This window comes from Dromiciops gliroides, chromosome 3, assembly GCF_019393635.1.
Source record: "Dromiciops gliroides isolate mDroGli1 chromosome 3, mDroGli1.pri, whole genome shotgun sequence".
Classification (NCBI taxonomy): domain Eukaryota; kingdom Metazoa; phylum Chordata; class Mammalia; order Microbiotheria; family Microbiotheriidae; genus Dromiciops; species Dromiciops gliroides.
Window position 1 is genome coordinate 536736289 of NC_057863.1, and position 20141 is coordinate 536756429.

Below are 20141 nucleotides of genomic sequence, written 5' to 3' on the forward strand. Positions count from 1 at the left end.
GTATAGTAGCAGAAAGAAACTCTCAAGTGAGCTCCCCACCCAAAACTGCTCTAAAGAGATCTAGAAGATGCATTTGACTGAATCGGAATAAGAATTCCAAGGAGGGAAAAAATTACAGTGAGTCATTTGTCCAGCAAGGTCAGCAAAGGGAGACAGAGGACACTACTGGGGCATACCCTGGCATTTCAGGGACTATGCCTGAGTAAAAGATGAGAATGCAATTCAAGGTAGGGTGTGGGAACTGACAACTTTGATGCCCAGTACCCAGTTACAGGTCCTAGTCAGACTGAGGAAGGGATCTATACTCAAAAGTGTGGAGCTAAAAAGAGGAAGCTCAGAAGCAAGCAGCAGCTGTATAGCTCAGAACTCAAAAGCAAAGCAGGATTTGAGATCCACCTTCTAGCCCAATCTGAAGCCTGTAGAGGAATAATCAGAGTAGGAATACTAGACCAAAGGGAAATCTACAATTCTGTCGCTCTAAACCAGTAGAGTTTTCCAACTGGCTGAAAGAGGCAAAGTCCAGGAGCAGTCAACTGTTGCTCAGACCCAAACCCAAGTCAAGAAGTTTCAGAACTCAGACCAATGGGGAAAATCAAACTTTGCCTTGGATCAAACCACTTTGGAGCACTGAAAGCTTGAAGGCCCCTAGCCTGAGTCAAACCTCAACAAAGCAGCAACAGGACCAGCCCAGACCTTCCCTCCAGAAGTATACAGGTGAGGAAAGAGGCTGGAAGAATTAGGAAAAAACCCCAACCATGATAAAGAAAATGGACCTTTAATGAAATAGAGAATTTCCAAGCATTCCTGATGAAAAGACCTGAGCCATACGGAAAGTTTAAAGTTCAAACAAAGGAATTTAGAGAAATATATAAAGGTTATCATGAACCAAAAAAGTGACAAAGGACTAAACAAGGATTAAAATGCTAACATTCTAATATGGGGAGATGATATATTTATCCCCTCTGAATTGTATCATCATGAGGGGTCATAGAAGAAGTTCAATTAGACATAAAGCCTGGGAATAGTTATGTCTTGTTGATCCTTAAAGATGAATGAAAGAGAGGAAAAGAGGAATATATAGGAGGGGATTGGGGGATTGATGAGAGGTGAGAGAGGAAAGGTTAAAAGTCTATACAGACAGAAAAGAAGGGGGCGTGGCTGTCACTTGAGCCTCATTCTCATCTGAACTGGTCAAAGGAGATAATAACCACAGCTGAGTACAGAATTACATATAAAACACATACCTTGTACATGGATACAGAAAGGGGAGAAGGGGGAATTAGAGGAAAGGTAGATTAAAGGAGAGATTAATCTCAAGCAAAATAAACTCTAAATAAAGATGTAGAAAAATATGGTTGTTTTCCACCTCATGCCTATCAGAATAGGCTACATATAACAAGGAAAATGACAAATATTGGAGGGGACACGGGAAAATTGGAACACTAATGCACTGATGGGGGAGTTGATCTGATCCAGCCATTTTGAAGAACAATTTGGAACTATACCCAAAGGGCTATAAAACTGAGCATACCCTTTGACCCAGAAATACACTACTAGGTCTGTAACCCAAAGAGAATTTTTAAAAAGGAAAATGATCTATGTGTACAAAGATATTTATAGCAACTTTTTGTGGTGGCAAAGAACTGGATATTAAAGGGATGCCATCAATTGGGGAATGGCTGAACAAGCTGTGGTATATGACTGTGATGGAATACTACTGCGCTATAAGAAATGACAAGCAGGATGCTTTTCAGAACAACATGTAAAAACATACATGAACTGATGCAAAGTGAAGTGAGGAGAAACAGGAGAACATTGTACACAACAGCAATATTGTACAATGATAACCTGTAAATGACTTAGGTATTTTCAGCAATACAAAGATCAAAGACAGTTTTGAAGGACTTATGATGAAAAATGCTCTCCACATTCACAGAAAGAGTAGATGGAGCTTGAAAAGAGATAAAAGCATACTATTTTTTACTTTTATTTTTTTCATGGGTTGTTTTTTTGTGTGTGTTCTCTTTTACAACATGACTAGTATGGTAATGTTTTGCATGAATGCATATATATAACCAATATCAAATTACCTGCCTTCTTAATGAAGACGGAGGGGAAGGAGGGAGAGAATTTGGAATTCAAAATTAAAAAAAAACACAAACATTAAAAATTGTTTTTACATGTAATTGGGAAAAAATACAATATTTACAAATACAGTTGTTTTTTGTCATGACAAGAATTGGACACTGAGGGGATACCCATCAAAGGCTGGACAAGTTATACTATATAAATGTGAAGGAATATTACTGTTATAAGAAATGAGTAAAGAAACAGTTTTGGAGAAGCCAGGGGAGACTTAAATGAAATGCAGCAGGACTGAGGGAACAGAAACAGAACAATTTATACAATGACAATAATACCTTAAAGACAACAGCTGTGAAAGACTTAGGCACTCTAATCAGAATGACCAACAGTGATTTCAGAGGACTAATAATGAAACATGCTATCCATCCCCCTATAGAAGTAAAAGACTCAAGAGTGCAGAATGAAACAGATGTGTGGGGGAAGGGTGGAGGGGTGCATACATAACACAGATACATGCACAAATATTTAATTTTTTTTTCTTTAAGACTTGGCCAGGGGGGCAGCTAGATGGCACAGTGGTTAAAGCACCGGCCCTGGATTCAGGAGTACCTGAGTTCAAATCCCGCCTCAGACACTTGACACTAGCTGTGTGACCATGGGCAAGTCACTTAACCCCTATCGCCTAAAAAAAAAAAAAAAAAAAGACTTGGCCAACATGGAATTTTTTTTTAGCTTACAACATATTTGTTAACAGGGGTTTTGTTTTTCTTTTATTGTCAATGGGGGAGGCGATTTTGCTAATTAAATAAAATGTAATTTTTCTAAAAGTTCTTTTTTCTGGTCTGGACAGGTGATTTCAATAATACAGGCCCAATGCAAAAATTCCCTCTATCAATGTACCTTGGCAACTCCTTTAAAGTTTATATTCTTATAGGAAAAAACTCCCTATTTGTTTAAAAAAATACTGCAGGAAAACCATCTGGTAGTTTTTATACCAACAGCTTACAACATATTTCACATTATGTTCTAAATGGACATAAGACCTTAATAGTAAAGATCACACCAGAAAAATTATCAGAAAAAAAGTAGATCATATGCCTTTCACAGCTATGAGTAGGTGATATATTCTTTTTTTTTTTTTTTGCAGGGCAATGAGGATTAAGTGACTTGCCCAGGGTCACACAGCTAGTAAGTGTCAAGTGTCCGAGGCTGGCCCTGAACCCAGGTCCTCCCGAATCCAGGGCCAGTGCTTTATCCACTGCGCCACCTAGCTGCCCCCGGTGATATATTCTTTTTTTTTTTTTTTTTTTGCAGGCAATGGGAGTTAAGTGACTTTCCCAAGGTCACACAGCTAGTAAGTGTCAAGTGTCTGAGGCCGGATTTGAACTCAGGTACTCCTGAATTCAGGGCCGGTGCTTTAACCACTGCGCCATCTAGCTGCCCCCGGTTATATATTCTTAATCAAACAAGAGACAGAAGCAAGTACAAAAGAAATTACATGAAATTACATGAAACTGAAAAACTCCACAAACAAAATTAATGTACCTAAGAGAAGACGGAAACCATAAGGGGAAGACTTTTTTATCAAACTTCTCTGATAAGGTTTGGCCTCCCTCCAAAATTTATAAACAAATAATAGACCAAAAGCCATTCCCCAGGAGATAAGTCGTCAACAGATATGAACAATATTAATGCACCTAGGAGAAGGGAAGCCATAGGGGGAAAACTTTTTATCAAACTTCTCTGATAAGGTTCGGTCTCTAAAATATATAAACAAATGATAGATCAAAAGCTATTCCCCAGTAGATAAGTAGTCAACAGACATGAACAAACAGTTCCCAAAAGAAGAAGTTCAAACTATTAATAACTGTATGGAATACTCCAAAACACTAAAAATAATGTAAACCAAAATACAACCATGAAGTTTTACCTCATACTCTGCAAATTAGCAAAGATGACAAAAGATTGGAATAGTCAATGCTGTGGGAAGACAGTAGGCACACTAGTGTATTGCTGGTGTAGCTGTGAATCAATACAACCATTTTGGAAAGCAATTTGAAATTACACAAATAAAGGACTAAAAATATATACCCAAATAAAGTTTATACTCTTGGACAAAGAGATTCCATGACTACGATTATGTCAGAAGGAGTCCATTCATAAGGGGAAAAGTCCATATATATACACACACACATATATATCTCTCTCTCAAAATTTTTACAGCACTTTAAAAAAACAAAACAAAAAAACTAGAAACAAAGTAGATGCCCAAGAATTGCAGTATAGCTAAACAAATTGTGATACATGAATATAATGGAACATTACTATGCTATAAGGAATGATGAATACATAAAAGTTTGGAAAGATCTATATAAACTAATGATAGAGTAAATTAAGCAGAGCCAAGAAAACAGTATGTGCACTTGTGTGTATGTACATGTGTGTGTGTATATAGAACTACACACATAACTACAACAATGTAAATGGGAAGAACAATCACTCCCCCCCAAATCAAAAGTGAATGTTGCATAATTACAAAGAACAAGCATGACTCCAAAAAATATATATGAGAAGACACATCCAATACACCACTTTGCAGAGGTATGGCACATTCATTGTACTTATCTTTTACTTTTTTTCATGTTTTTATCAATTCTGCTGATTTTTTTTCTCTTTAAAAATTTTATTTGGTATATGAGAGCTCTCTGGATGGTAGAGGGAAGAGGGAAATTGAAGAAAATTTTGATTACGTTAAAAAAAAAAAGACACTAACAAAACTTTTTTTTTTTTAAGTGAGGCAATTGGGGTTAAGTGACTTGCCCAGGGTCACACAGCTTTTAAGTGTTAAGTGTCTGAGGCTGGATTTGAACTCAGGTACACATAGGTTTAACCAAGGTCACCTACTGTCACAGCGAGGTATTGTAAATCAAACAGGTATTTATTAAACTCTTATTATATGCTAGACATATTGAATAATACAACTGTTGTTCAGTTATTTCAGTCATGACCGACTTTTCTTTACCCCATTTGGGGTTTTCTCAGCAAAGAAACTTAAGAGGTTTGCCATTTCCTTCTCCAGGTCATTTTATAGATGAGGAAACAGGTAAACAGGGTTAAGTGACTTGCCCAGGGTCACACAGCTAATGTCTGAGGCTTAAGATGAACTTAGGTCTTTCTAACTCCAAACAATTTCTGTCGGCTTGTTCAGGACCACACAAATGGCATGTGTGAGAAGCAGGGTCTGTGACCTGGCCTCAAGGCTGTTTGGTACCCATGCTATTTAAACTGCACAATAATGATTCTCCAAGACTATGTCAGTAATACTACTAACAACTAGTTAATTCCAATCTAAACTCCTTAGTGGGCAATATATGTATGTCTTTACAAATCTAGCTCCACCTCATCTGTCTTTTTTTTTTTTTTTTTTTTTTTAGTGAGGCAATTGGGGTTAAGTGACTTGCCCAGGGTCACACAGCTAGTAAGTGTTAAGTGTCTGAGGCCGGATTTGAACTCAGGTACTCCTGACTCCAGGGCAGGTGCTCTATCCACTGCGCCATCTAGCTGCCCCTCACCTCATCTGTCTTAATTGTTGCTATCTACCTAGTTTCCTCAGTGTCCTCCTTTCCTATGTGTCTACTTCCACCTAACTTGATACTTTTGCTCACTCTCTTCTCTTGCCTCACCAAATTTGACTTTCTCCCTTTCTTGGTCAATAAGCTACCATGGCAGCTAAATGATCTGTGGATTGAGTGCTAGGCCTGAAATCAAGGAAGACCTGAAACCATATCTGGCCTATCTGTGTGTGTGACCTTGGGCAAGTCATTTAATCTGTCTGCCTGTTGTTTTTTTATCTGTCAAATGCACCTACTTTGTGTGAGGATAAAGTGATATAATAATTTGTAAAGTGCTTTTCAATTCTTAAAGTCCTATATAAATGCTGTTAGTAAAATTCATTTGAGAGAAACTAGAGGAGAGGGATGTTAAAAACACTAAAAGTTCACTTAAAGATATATGAAAGGTAGGGAACAAATCACAGAGTTTTGTCTCTAACTATATTGTAAACTTCCTGACCGGCCTGGTAATAGTGGAGAGGGATTTGGAGCTGGAGAGGAACTAAGAAATTAACTAGTTCAGTTCTTTTGTTTGACTGATGAAGACCTAAGATTTAGAATGACTTGCTTAAAGTCACAGTCAGTGGCAGGGCCAGGATTTCTGAATATCCTACATGCCCTTTTTCTATATCAGGCTACCCTTGTGGTTTTCAGTTTCTTCACCTTTAAAATGAAGGCATTGGCATTGATAATCTATCTCTAAGAATACCTTCTAGTTCTCAATCTATGGAACTACAAGACCCAAAATCACAGACTTGGGTTATAACCTCATAGGAATATGCTGGATATTAATAGTTGTTCAGTAATTGCTACAGCAAATAATATGACAATGGCCATTTGAAAAATTAATTTCATTGATTTCAAACTATACTAACACGTATACTTCATGATTCCTGTAATAACATGGTTTATGATTCTACCCATTTGATTATACCACAAGCCAAATCAAATACCCCCAAATTATAACAATTATACACACACACACACAGAGGAGTGTGAAGCAATGGAACCACTGATTAGCCATGTGACTGGCTGGACATGTACCTTAACTACTCTGAGAATCAGTTTCTCTACCTAAAAATGAAAGTTGGATTAGTTAACCTGTAAGTTCCCTTTCAGTTCTGATATACTATGAAATATAACACAGTTATCAGGCCTGTTGGGATTCACATTCCAATTTCTTCAGGACTTCTGGGCTTGTTTTCTCAGTGGAAACTTACATACTTCAGTTAAGACTAAATCCTACTAGTGCACGTGGGCAGGCCAAGACCTGTTAGGATGTAACACTAGTTACAAGCTATGTATAACCCTATCACATCAATGCAGCTGAACAGAATAAATCTTAATTACAATGAAGGTTGAGAGCCAAAAGGTTTGTATTTCCTTTTGCCAAGTATACAGTTTTCAAAACAAAGAACTCTTCTTTTCTAGCCCTAGAGGCAGAGAAGAAAGACACTTATACACAAACCATCAGTGAAGAAACTCAGGCTGATTTCTACAAAGCTCAGTGGTTGTATGCAAGCTCTTTCAGCTTTATGGACCCAAAGTTTTCCTGGGTAAAGATAACAATAATTGTCACTTTGTAAGGAACCATAAACTAAGTCAAGAATCAACCTTGGTAGACAGGATATAGCCAAACACAAACTGGCCTAGACTCAGTATTTAATTTACAGTAGATAAGAAAAACTGCTAGAATCAGTTAAAAAGCTGGTGAAGAGTCATGGTCTTAAAACCCTTTCTCCTGTAAGGAAAGAACATCTTGTAGATTATGACAAGCCTACCTAAATTAATTTACTTATTCAGTGCCATACCAATCAGACTACCTAAAATTATTTTATAGAACTAGAAAAATAAAAAAAATTCATCTGGAAGAACAAAAGGTCAAGAATATCAAGGGAACTCATGAAAAAAAAAAGGCACAGGAAGGTGGGATAGCCATACCAAATATGAAGCTATAAAGCAGCGGTCATAAAAAAAACTATATGGTACTGGCTAAGAAATAGAGTGGTAGATCAACAGAATGAATAGGTTAGGCACAGGAGACACAGTAGTAAATGACTTAGGAATCTACTGTTTGATAAACTCAAAGACTCCAGCTTCTGGGATAAAAACTCACTATTTGACAAAAACTGATGGGAAAACTGGAAGATGGTATGGCAGAGGGGGTAGCTAGATGGCACAGTAGATAAACCACTGGCCCTGGATTCAGGAGGACCTGAGTTCAAATCCGAACTCACATTTGACACTCACTGTGTGACTTCAGACAAGTCATTTAACCCCCAATGCCCCACAAAAAAAAAAAAAAAAAAGATAGTATGGCAGAAATTAGGCATAGACTAACATCTTAATAAGGTCAAATTGAGTACATGATTTAGACATAAAGGGTGATACCATAGGTAGATTAAGAGAGGAAGGAATAGTTTACCCTCTCAGATCTATAGAGAGGAGAATTTATGACCAAACAAAAAGAGAATATTATGAAATGCAAAATGGATTATTTTGATTACATTAAAAAGACTTTATACAAACAGAAGCAAGGCAACCAAAATTACAAAGGAAGCAAAAAGTTGGGAAACAATTTTTACAGCCAATGTTTCTGCTAAAGGCCTCATTTCTAAAATATTTATAGGGAATTAAATCAAATTTATAAGAATGCAAGTCATTCCCCAATTGATAAATGGTCAAAGGATATGAACAGGCAGTTTTCAGGTGACAAAATCAAAGCTATCTACTGCCATATAAAAACATTTTCCTAAATCCCTACTGATTAGAGAAATGAAAATTTAAAAAACTCAGGTAGCACCTCACACCTATCAGATTGGCTAATAATACAAAAAAAGAAAATAATAAATGTTGGAGAAGCTGTGGAAAAACTTTAACACTAATGTATTGGTGGTGGAACTGTGAATTGATCCAACCATTCTAGAGAACAATTTGGAACTATGCCCAAAGGGTTATAAAACTGTGCATACCCTTTGACCCAGCAACACCACTATTAGGTCTATATCCCAAGGAGATCATAAAAAAGTGAAAAGAACCCACATGTACAAAAATATTTATAGCTGCTCTTTTTGTGGTGGCAAAGAATTGAAAATTATGGAGATACCCATCCACTGGGGAATGGCTAAACAAGTTGTGGCATATGAATATAATGGAATACTGTTGTGCTGTAAGAAACTATGAGCAGGCAGATTTCAGAAAAATCTGGAAAGACTTATATGAACTGATGCTGAGTGAAATGAGCAGAACCAGAACATTGTACACAGTGTCAACAACATTGTATGATGATCAATTGTGATAGATAGACTTAACTCTTCTCAGTAATACAATGATCCAAGATAATTCCAAAGGATTCATGATGAAAAATGCTCTCCACATAGAGAAAAAGGAACCATGGAATCTGGATGCAGATTGAACCGTGCTGTTTCTATTTGTTTTTGGTTTTTTTGAGGTTTTCCCCTTTTGTTCTGATTCTGCTTTCACAACATGAGTAAAGCAGAAATATGTTTGATGTGATTGTACATATATAACCTGTAGAGCATTACTTGCTGTCTTGAGGAAGGGGGAGGGAAGGAGGGAGAAAAATTTGGAACTGGAAATCTCATGAAAACAAATGTTGAAAATGATCTCTACATGTAACTAGAAAATCATAAAATAATTTTATGATTAAAAAAAGGGAGTGTATATCTTCCTATATGAGAAGAGACTTTAAAGTTCCATTTAAATACTTCAATGTAAAGATGCTCTTCTTACCAATCTGCAACACATACTTCCTGCCATCAATTGCTTATGCTCCTGTAATGTTTCTCAATTTTACACTAATAAACAACTGATAAACAAGCCTATTCTTTCACTATATCCCAACATCTAAAAGGAAATGTCTTTTAAAATGGTCTGAAAAATTACTGCTGCATATTTCCAGTTTTAAAAACAACAGTGTTCAAAGAAAGCAATAATACTATTAGGACTCAAAGAAAGCACATTATTCTTGCAAGTAGATTAAAAAAAGTGATTTAGCTATGAACTACTGTAGTAATTCAAGTCAACATTTGAGTACCCACTAAGTACAAGGCACCATGCTAGAGGTCAAGGATACAAAGACACAAATGAAATACTGCCTCATTTGAGCTTACATTCCACTTGGGGGGGTGGGGGGGATATAACATGCATATAGATAAATGTAATAAAGGTATTTTGAAGAGGGAGAGAACATAGTAATCCAGGCATGAAGTAGACTACAAACTCCTAAAGGAAAGGAATTTATCTCTTTCACACACACATTATACATCTTTAGCATCTAACACAACTGAATATAGCAATTATTTCTTGAACTGAGAATTTTAAAAATTTTGAACCTAACCAATATCAATCAAAATGAACATTTTTATATTCGAAACAAAAAAGAACTATACATGAAACTGTATTATATCTTGCTTTTCCTTACGAGTATAAATTCAGTCTAACTTTCAAAGCTGCCCTACTTATCTATAATTCCTTCTGTTCTCTTCTATGCTTTAAAAAAAATTCTTACATGACCTTTTTTACATCATCCCCATCTCCCTTCCCCTGTTGATAAAAAACAAACCCTTTTAACAAATATATAGTCAAGTAAAATAAATTCCAATATGGACTCTGTTTTAAATCTATTTCTCATTCTGTACCTTGAGTCCATCACCTTTTTCTTTATTGACTAAAACTTATAAGAACAAAAGCCATTTCCCATGCTTTTTATTTATTTATTTATTTGGTGAGGCAATTGGGGTTAAGTGACTTGCCCAAGGTCACACAGCTAGTAAGTGTCAAATGTCTGAGATTGGATTTGAACTCAGGTCCTCTTGACTTTAGGGCCAGTGTTCTATCTGGTGGGCCACCTATCTGTCCCCCATTTCCCAATAGATAAATATCTTTCAGTTAATCAGTTCCTTACATATCCAGGATATGAGACCTTTATCAGAGAAACTTGATGCCAAAATGTTTTCAATCAACTCTTTCCCACCCAAACTCAAATGTGAAAGAAGCAAAAAAAGCTAAGTTTTGTCCTGGGTTTGTTCACTTTGAGATGCTATTTGTACATCAAGGTAGAGATTACAGTATCAAAGAATTTTAGAGCTGGAAAGGCCCATGTAGATCATTCAGCCCAAAACACTGTTTTTATAGGTAATGAAAGCAAGCAAGGCTCAGAGGGACTTAGCCAGGATTGCCCAAGAAGGGACAGAGCTGTGATCTGGTACTGTAGTTGCCAGTGCTCTTCCTCTCTAAATTATCTTGTATTAGTCAACTATTATTTATATACCTTAAATACTTCCTCAGCTTCCTCATCTAAACAATGGGGATAAGAATAACAGTACCTCCTTTACAGAGTTGTTGTGAACTCACATGAGAATATATAAAGTGCCTGCCTTGCAAATCTTAGTGTTAGAGAAATAGCAGTTATCACACAACTAATGTCTCATACACATGACAGTTCTTTCCCTGTCATGTCTTCTCCCTTTCCTTCTCTAAGTTAAACAACCCCTTTACTTTCCATCTTCATTTAGGATAAAATTTTGTGGCTCTTCACCAAGCTCCCATGCTTTACTGCTTAGAAGGTTACAGGCTTAGAGCTGGTAGTCATATTACTGCAACTTCTTCATTGTGTAGATGAAGAGAGAGAGATGGAGAGAGATTAACTGACCTACAGAGGGCCACGAGGAGAGACAGTAAGAGGCAGAGCCAGGCCCTCTATTCCTGATACCAATCTCTCCTGAAAAATTCTGCTGCCCCTCATCAACACCTAAAACTTGGTGATCCAATCTGAATGCAACTCTACAAAACATGGTTCCTAATCTTGATCAATAAGCCTATTTTAATGTGGAATAAAAACAGGCTAGTTGTGAGGTCACACAGTTAATTCATATTGAAGTGACTGACAGTAGCTTTGAAAAAAGGTTTAATTCATTTAACAAACATATTTATCAAGAACTTGCCATGTGCAAAACCCTCTGCTAGGTGCTGCAAGATACGGAGAGCCACATTAAATTCAGTCCTTATCCTCAAGAAGCTTGCTACCTAAATAAAGTGATGAGCAAAAAATCCATACAATGGGGGAATAAGAAAATAATGTGGGGGCAGCTAGGTGGCGAAGTGGATAAGAGTACTGGCCCTAGAGTCAGGAGTAACTGAGTTCAAATCCGGCCTCAGACACTTAACACTAGCTGCGTGACCCTGGGCAAGTCACTTAATCCCAATTGCCTCACTAAAAAAAAATAATAATAATAATAATTTTTTAAAAAAAGAAGATAATGTGAATGACAAAGGGCAGCAGACATGGAATGGTCTTTGTTACAGTTTTAAAGTAGGGACAGGGGGCAGCTAGGTGCTGAAGTGGATAAAGCACCAGCTCTGGATTCAGGAAGACCTGAGTTCCAATTTAGCCTCAGACACTTGACACTAGCTGTGTGACCTTGGGCAAGCCACTTAATCCTCAATGCCTGGCAAAAAAATTAAATAAATAAAATAAAGTAGGAACACCTGTATGTGTTTGAAAGCAACAGGGGAAGATGAGAAGATTGAAAATTCTGGAGTTGGAAAAGATCTGGAAAAATAGGTTCCTTAGGAGGAGAAGAGGGGAAGGTATCTATGTAGTCGGAGAGATTCCTTTCAGAATGGCATTGTTGAAGAGTGAGGCAACAAAACTTTGGTCAAATACAGTAGTTAAAGTTAGTACCATATAATCCAAGTTAATGTGCATATCCCTCCTTTCCATTAATCAATAAACTGTTGTGTGTTTTTTTCAGGGAATTTGCACTAAATGTGGGAGGAGGGGGGTGGTGATTGTGAGACATTGTTGTATTCAAACAAAATACATCAGTAAATTAAAAAAAATTTAAAGGGCATTTCCTCCTTTGAGACTGAAGGGAAGAATGAGATAGTAAGTACAGAAATACTAAAGAGAAGATGGAAGAGGCAATTCCTGCTGGATAGCCTCAAACTATTAATATATAAGAGGAAAGAAGTCACCTGCTTAGACTTGGACAGGGAAGGACTAGGAGTCTGACAAAAGTGGAAGTTTAGAACAGGTTCACTAGGGAGTCAGTAAAGAAGGAATAAGGACTGTTGACCAAATTAAAGGTTACTGCACTTCTCACTATGTCACTTGAGACTGTGCTGGTAAAAACATACTTTCTATATTCTGACACTTGCTTTTCTTTGATTAAAAAACCCTTATAAGTAAACAGAACACATGGTGAGCTTTCTTCTGGTAAGATGCCATTTGTCAGTTTGTTTTATAAATACTCATTGTTTAGCCTAACACCCTTTGCAGCCAATGAAGCAACAGTCAAGTCACAGAAACAAACCAAGAACTGGCTCATTAATGTACCAAAAAATATAAATGATCAACAAATCCTGGGCAAAAAGAAGTTAGTGAAACAAGAGAAAACAAACAGCTAAGGAATCCAATTTTTTAAATTGCAAAAAAATTAGTAAGCTTTTTTAAAACTAGAGAAATTATGTTCTTGCATAAGAATAAAGTTACTGTCACCTCAACAGGTGACAGGTTTTATGAGATCTCAAATTGTCTTCATGTGAGTATTGCTGTAATGCTTTCTCAGACTGTGAATTGATGTTTGATGAAATTATAAAGGCTAGCACATTAAATGTAAAAAAAATTGATAAAAGAATTATTCTCTCCCTAAGGTTGTCATTTTGGCAATTTATTCTGGGAGTACTATATTCTTTTTTCATCAAAATACTGAATGGTTAGGATTTTGTGACCAACTTTTAAAGCTTTAGTAGTTCTGGAAGGTAAAGGAAGGAAGTGGTATAGCACTTTTTAATTAGCAGCATCTTTTGGTTTTGTTTTTTTTTGGTGAGGCAATTGGGGTTAAGTGACTTGTCCAGGGTCACACAGCTAGTAAGTGTTAAGCATCTGAGGCCGGATTTGAACTCAGGTACTCCTGAATCCAGGGCCAGTGCTTTATCCTCTGCGCCATCTAGCTGCCCCCAATTAGCAGCATCTTTAAAGGGTCTAAGTATAAGGACCAGAAAACTGTCCATAGTCTTTGAAGAATTAAAAGTTGCAGGCCAGGGGGCAGCTAGGTGGCGCAGTGGATAAAGCACCTGCCCTGGAGTCAGGAGTACCTGAGTTCAAATCTGGCCTTAGACACTTACTAGCTGTGTGACCCTGGGCAAGTCACTTAACCCCCATTACCCTGCTAAAATTAAAAAAAAAATTTTTTTTAAGTTGCAGGCCAACCAAAAGGCAATGGATAGACAGATGTAAAAAATGAAGTACCTTGCCAACGAAAGTAAGGAGCATAAATTATCTTATCAGAAAAATGTATAATCAGAAAAAGAAAACAAGTTGAAGTATAAACTATTCCATTGGTATAGCAAAATGTCATCTAATCTAGAGGAAGGCACTCATCACATTTGGTGTACCATTTATTGAAGACTTGTAGAAGAATTCGGACAAGGGTCAAACAGGGAGAATGCTTGGAAGGATTTCAATGAACAAGGTTAGAGATTCTAACAGTGAAGAGATCTCAATTCAATGGAAGTGTTGTTCACTCATGTTTAACTCTTTGTCACTCCGTTTGGGGTTTTCTTGGCAAAAATACTAGAATGGTTTTTTATTTCCTTCTCCAGCTCATTTTTACAGGTGAGGAAATGGAAGCAAACAGGGTTAAATGACTTATTCAGAGTCACCCAGCCTGTGTCTGGGACTGGATTTGAACTCATGAAGATGAGTCTTCCTGACTCCAAGCAAGGCCCTCTTATCTAATGCACCACCTAACTGCTCTGAAGTTCTATGGCAGTATAAGTCCATCATAACAATTAAGAAGAGGATGTTATTACTGATCTAACATCCATCATATTAGAAAAACAATACTTTTTTCACATCAGATTCATTCAAACTGACTGGCTAACTTGAGATGACTCAAATTAGCAAGAACGGGAAGTAATTTAAATACGAACTAGTATTTCACTCTTCATTTGTCCGCACAGAGCAAATCATCAGTACAATATAGCAAATGTCATCACTCTACAAGCTACCAGGGATCAAACTACTCTTTCCTGACACTGTGATTCCAAGCCCTCCAAAAATAGTTTTGACTTAACCAATCCTATTTGTTAAAGATCTAAACATTAGTTATGTCCTAAAAAAATATGAACACACAAGTTGAGAGCAACAACAAGGTGAAAAACAAAGTTAATCTGTGGCAAAATTAAGTGAAATTGCCATTAATACATACATGGTCTCATTAACTAACAAAGATATAACTGACCTAAAGAAGGCTCACTTCTCTTGATTATTGACAATATATTAAAACTAAAATACTCTCAAAATAAACTGATCTCTGAATCAAAAGAGACAATTTTGGCTCAAATTCCAGTGGTCATTTGCAAACAACATGTACATAAACTAATAAAAGTCTCTTATTTTCTTTTGAGTTTTCTTTCTTAAGAGACTTCAAATAAACACATTGCAACTCAGATTATTAGCTATGAGCAAAATATAAGAAATAAAAGGCAAAAAAATTTCTTTCTAATGTTTGTGTGTGTGCCTATATGATTAGTTTGATGTTTCTGTGGTTTAGTCAGTCAAGCAGGGTCTTCCAATTCCAAAATATGATTTCTGACACCTAGTATACTTTCAACATGCCCTTACTATCCTGGGAAAAAAAAAAGTACAGTAATTGGGTATAATGTACCATTTCTGGCTTTCCAGAATGATAGCACCTAATGCCAAGCACGAGTTTTCTCGGGGAAATTTTTAAGCATCCTACTTCCTAACTGTTTTCAGTCACATTCTCACTTTCTCCCAAACCTTGGGTACCAGTGTTAATCTACACCAGATTCCTTGGGCAGCCACGCAGTTCCCTATCTTCCTTACACTTTTATTGGAAACTGTTACCAACAAGACCAGCTATCCTTTTAAATATTTCCCTGCATGCTTTTGCACTTATCACAGTCTCTCTCGTTGGGTAGCTATTTCTGTCCAAGTCCTCCTACCCCCTCCCCGCCCCAACTCCCCATCCCACCATTAGACATTAAACTACTAGAGAGCCGGGTCTGTGTCAAGTCTTTGTATAGCCAGTGTGGTGCCTAGCATAGATAGAATAGTAGGCTCTTAAAGCGTTTGGAATCGAATAGAGCTCTCCTCTCCCCACCCCCACAAACCCCCATAATTGAGGGTGATGAAAGCTAGTTTGAAAACCAGCTCCTCCTGGAGAAGAGTTATCACCCCAAGGGGAGTGGGGATCCCCGGGCGTGAGCATTCAAGTCGTTTCCGTTGAACAGGTCCTTTCTCCCCAAACTTTTCAGAGCGCCCCAGCATCCTCCTGGCACTGACAGAGCCATCCCTCGAGGTGCTCCCAGGCCCCAAGCTCTCGGCTCGCCATTCAATCGCATCGGCTGCCGCCCACCCCCCAGCCCCGGGCTCCCCGCTTCGCTCTTCAAGGAGCCCCTTCCCTGCCCCGGGCTCCGCTCGGCCTCCGCTGCCGGAAGCTTCGCCCCTCGCCCGGCGCCGGCTGCGGCAGAAACCCCTGGCCCACGGCCCGGCCTCCATCTGGCGGGTCCTCCTCATCCTCGGCCTCTCCCCTCCCGCCTCCGACACCGCTAGGGGGGCCAGACGCGCGCCAGCCCGGCTCCGCCCCGCCCTCCCGGCTCCGCCGCCGGCCCGCCCGCTCGCCTGCCCGCCAGCCCCGGCCCCGGCGGGCTCACCGAGCCGTGGCTCTCCGCCGCACTCGCCGCGTCCTCCTGCTGCAGCTCCGCCGTCATGGCCGGGACCACCCTTCCCTCCCCCCCCCCCCCCCGCCCTCTAGCTCGCTCGTTCGCTCTCTCTCTGTCCCCCTCCCAGGGGCCTGCAGATATCCCACCGCTGCCGCTGACGCCACCGCCACCGCCGGACTCAGCCCCGTGGAGGAGACCCTCCCCCTCAACAGCGCCCCCCACCCCCCCGCCTCTGCCTCCGCCTCCCAAACCCCCTCCTCCTGGGTTCGGTTCCAGCCCCGCCCACTTCGTTCGCCCTCCCCTAACCTGGGCGCGCGCGCCCCAGGCGGGCCCACCCCTTCGCCGACACCAGCGCCGTGTGCGCGTGCGCATGAGAAGGGGGGGGCGAAACGAGGGTGCTACTCGTGCACGCCCGCTCGGGGTCGTCGAGGGAAGCGGGAGCGCGCGCGGCCCAGAGAGAACCGATTCCCCCTCTCCTCACCACCACCCCCAGCAATTCCTCACGCCCACTCACGTGACTTTGCTTCAGCCTCATAACGGTCGCCTTCTCCGCCCCTGCTTCGGCCTTGGCGGTTGGTGTTCGGGGTCCGTTGTCTGCTGGAGGAGTTTTTAGAAGCATTGTTGGCCTCGTCTTCCAAATCTCTCTCTCTCGGCCCCTTTACTGCCCCATACTAACCCCAAACCTAAACTTTCCCCTCATCCTCGCTGACACAACGGGCACCTTGAGGACCGTTAAGGCTTTAAATAAAGTGCCTGCTGCTTCTAAGAAGCCCTCTAGTCTAAAAGGGGAAACTGAGGAATCCCGGATCAGGCTCGACGAGGGCTAAATGGCGAGTCATGCCCCAAGAGTAACGGGCTGAGTCCCCGGCCAGCTCCAAGCGCCGCTTCTTGAATAACAGCGTGTATTGGGAGGTTTTCATTTCATGTCAAATAAAAATTCGAGCAGTTCAGCTACATGTGGGCTAAATGCGCCGCAAGACCTCAGAAGCGAGGTGTTGTCACGATGGAATTAGAAAGCAGGAGCAAAGCCGATGGTTTGCCCTGAGAACCGCTGTTGTGCTCGAGGGCTTAGGACAATGGGGAGCTGTGCTTGTTTAGAAGGTAACAGAAGGGTAGACTAGAGCCTGAAGGGGGCTTAGAGGTCAGCCAGATCAACCCTCTGATTTTGCGGAAGAGGAAACTGAGTCGGAGTCCAAGGACATGCTCAGGGTCACACGTAGCAACACAGGGTAGAGCCCCAAAGCTCTGAATCCGAATGCAAGGCCCCTTCCACCGCCAGGAGCCGGAGAGTTCTGTAATCTCACTTCATTTCACTTAGGAGAAAAGTTTAGGGTCAGGACTGAAAATGGCAGCGCCAACGATAGAACCCATGATTCCCTAATTCCTTGTCCGGACCTTTACAACTCTAGAGCTCCGGTCCATTAGCATTAGCCACAGTTTGGCTAACAAATTTTGCTAATCCACAGGGTCGCTATTCATATGCACATATGTAGATTTTGGGCACAGGTTCTTTTGCAAAATCGAAGTCTTTTGCTTTTATAGCTCTATTTTCCAATGAGTCCTGTCCCCTATTTCCTCCCAGACAGCCATCTCTTAAAACAAAGAATTCAAAAAGACCAGGGCAAAAGCAACTAATGATTCTTACATATTATGTATGCGGTGTTTCACATCTATGGTCACCACTCTTGGGAAGAAAGGAGGGAGGTTCATTCTTATTTCATTTCTCATCTCTGGGGCCAAGTTTGGTCATTATAATTTTACAACATTCAGTTTTTATTGTTTTTTCTTTACATTGTTATCGTCATTATCTTATTCTCCTGGTTCTGCTTTCTTCATTTTCTATCACTTCATGTTGTTTTCTTGTTGCTCAATCATTTCGGTATCGTCTGACTAAACTTTGTGATCCCATTTGGGGTTTTCTTAGCAAAAATACTGGAGTGGTTTGCCGTCCTCCATTTCATTTTAGAGATGAGGAAACAAGTAAACACGGTTAAGTGACCTGCCCAGTATCACACAGCTAGGAAGTGCATGAGGATAGATTGGAACTCAGGAAGATGACTCCTCCTGACTGCAGGCCAGGTGCTCTATCCATTGTGTGCCACCTAGCTGCCCTTCATCGTTTTCTTACAGTACCATAATAATATTCCATTACATTCATATGTCATAACTTTTTTCTGGCATTTAATTTCTCTGTGTGAATTTTTAAAATATCATACTGTGGATACAAATGAACATTTTCCTTTGTTTTGTGCTAACCAAGTGCAAATTAGTGCTGATTTATATTAAGGAATGGACTCATAACTGCTTTTAAATTCCCCTTGATTGAGGACAATGGAAGGTTGGGGGAGGGGGAGAAGGAGAGAAGGAATGGCTGAGTTGGGGGTGGAGTTGGGGGAACTCATGCCAGAGGGCACAATTGACACTTGTGATAGCCTTAACATTCATGAACAGTGTATTAGACCCAGATGCACACAGTAACCTCTATATCCTCACGGGTCACCAGAGCAGGTACTGAGCACTGCCACCCTTGCCTCCATGCCCAGGCCCCTCCTGTGTGGCAAGTGGGGCACACTCTAGGAGATGCCGGATGTGCAGAGCCTGGGCTTCTGGGTCCTTTCTTTTTAGCTGGGGGAGTGGGGAAGTGACTGTTCCTGAGGTGTTTTTCAGTATATATTTGTTGGGGGCCGGGAGAGGGCCAAGTGAATCCTCCTCATGTACACACCTCTGCAAAAACTTGATCAGACCAAGCAGCTGTGACATCCCCCTTCACCCTCTGTGTACCTCCCACAACATTCCTATCTCCCCCTCCAGGGGTTCTCCATCCCCACAGGGCTGTAGGCTTTCTCTTGGACAGATTTGGGTGTTGGCCACTATATCTACTAAAGAAATGGGCATGGCTCCCTGGGGCTCTGTTTGAGTCCACTGTATCTTCTCTTCACTTCTTGTCCTGGATCTCTGCCCCTTTTCAAGGCCCAGGGGAACATAGTATTTTTTATTTTATTTTTGCAGGGCAGTGAGGGTTAAATGACTTACCCAGAGTCACACAGCCAGTACATATCAAGTGTCTGAGGTAGAATTCGAACTCAGGTCCTCCTGAATACAGGGCCAGTGCTTTATCCACTGTACCACCTAGCTGCCCTCGGGAACATAGTATTTAACATAGGACTATATTTGTATTAAAGTCCATTTGTTTTCAAAAATAAAAACAAACAAACAAAAACACATGCATTGGATTTACCATGCTTACTCTATTGGTTCCTAAATTTAGGTTTATGGAATGGCTGATAGTTGTGGTTTTGCCTCTTTCCCTTTTGAGCTACACACAGTCTTTGCTTAAAAAAAAATATATATATATATACATACACACACACATACATACATATATATTTCTCATTTCAGTCCACCAAAATTGACCTATATTTGCTAGCAGTTCACGCCTATGTTTCATTGCCTGAAACTATGTATCTTTATGGTATTTCTTCTACTTTTTCTTTGCTTGGCCAGCCTACTGGTTGGTTTTTCTATGGTGGAAAGAAATGTACAAAAATTTCACAGGATTAAAAAGTCCTGGAAGGGTCACAATCTCCATTGGTGGATGGAACACTTACACAGATTAAATCACAAATCCACTAAAATCCATTTATACTTGGTTGTACCATGGTCTGTATTTTCCTTAGTCATGAAATTTCCTGCCTTGACAAGACTTTCCACTTTATCCTTTACCTGCGC

The 20141-nt window shown here is 40.0% G+C and overlaps 1 protein-coding gene across 6 annotated transcripts in view; it reads right to left on the reverse strand.

Moving 5' to 3' along the window:
- Window positions 1-16760, reverse strand: part of LOC122750868 (ubiquitin carboxyl-terminal hydrolase 28) — a 70962-nt gene extending 54202 nt beyond the window's left edge. For 5 of the 6 annotated variants that reach the window (XM_043997712.1, XM_043997711.1, XM_043997710.1 and 2 more), the window contains exon 1: window positions 16404-16482. In XM_043997712.1, coding sequence (XP_043853647.1) covers window positions 16404-16460 — 57 coding nt within the window. In that variant the 5' untranslated portion in view covers window positions 16461-16482. Of the gene's footprint in view, window positions 1-16403; window positions 16483-16718 lie in introns of those variants that run through there. The other variant, XM_043997709.1, reaches the window with a different exon arrangement.
- Window positions 16761-20141: the final 3381 nt, after the last annotated feature.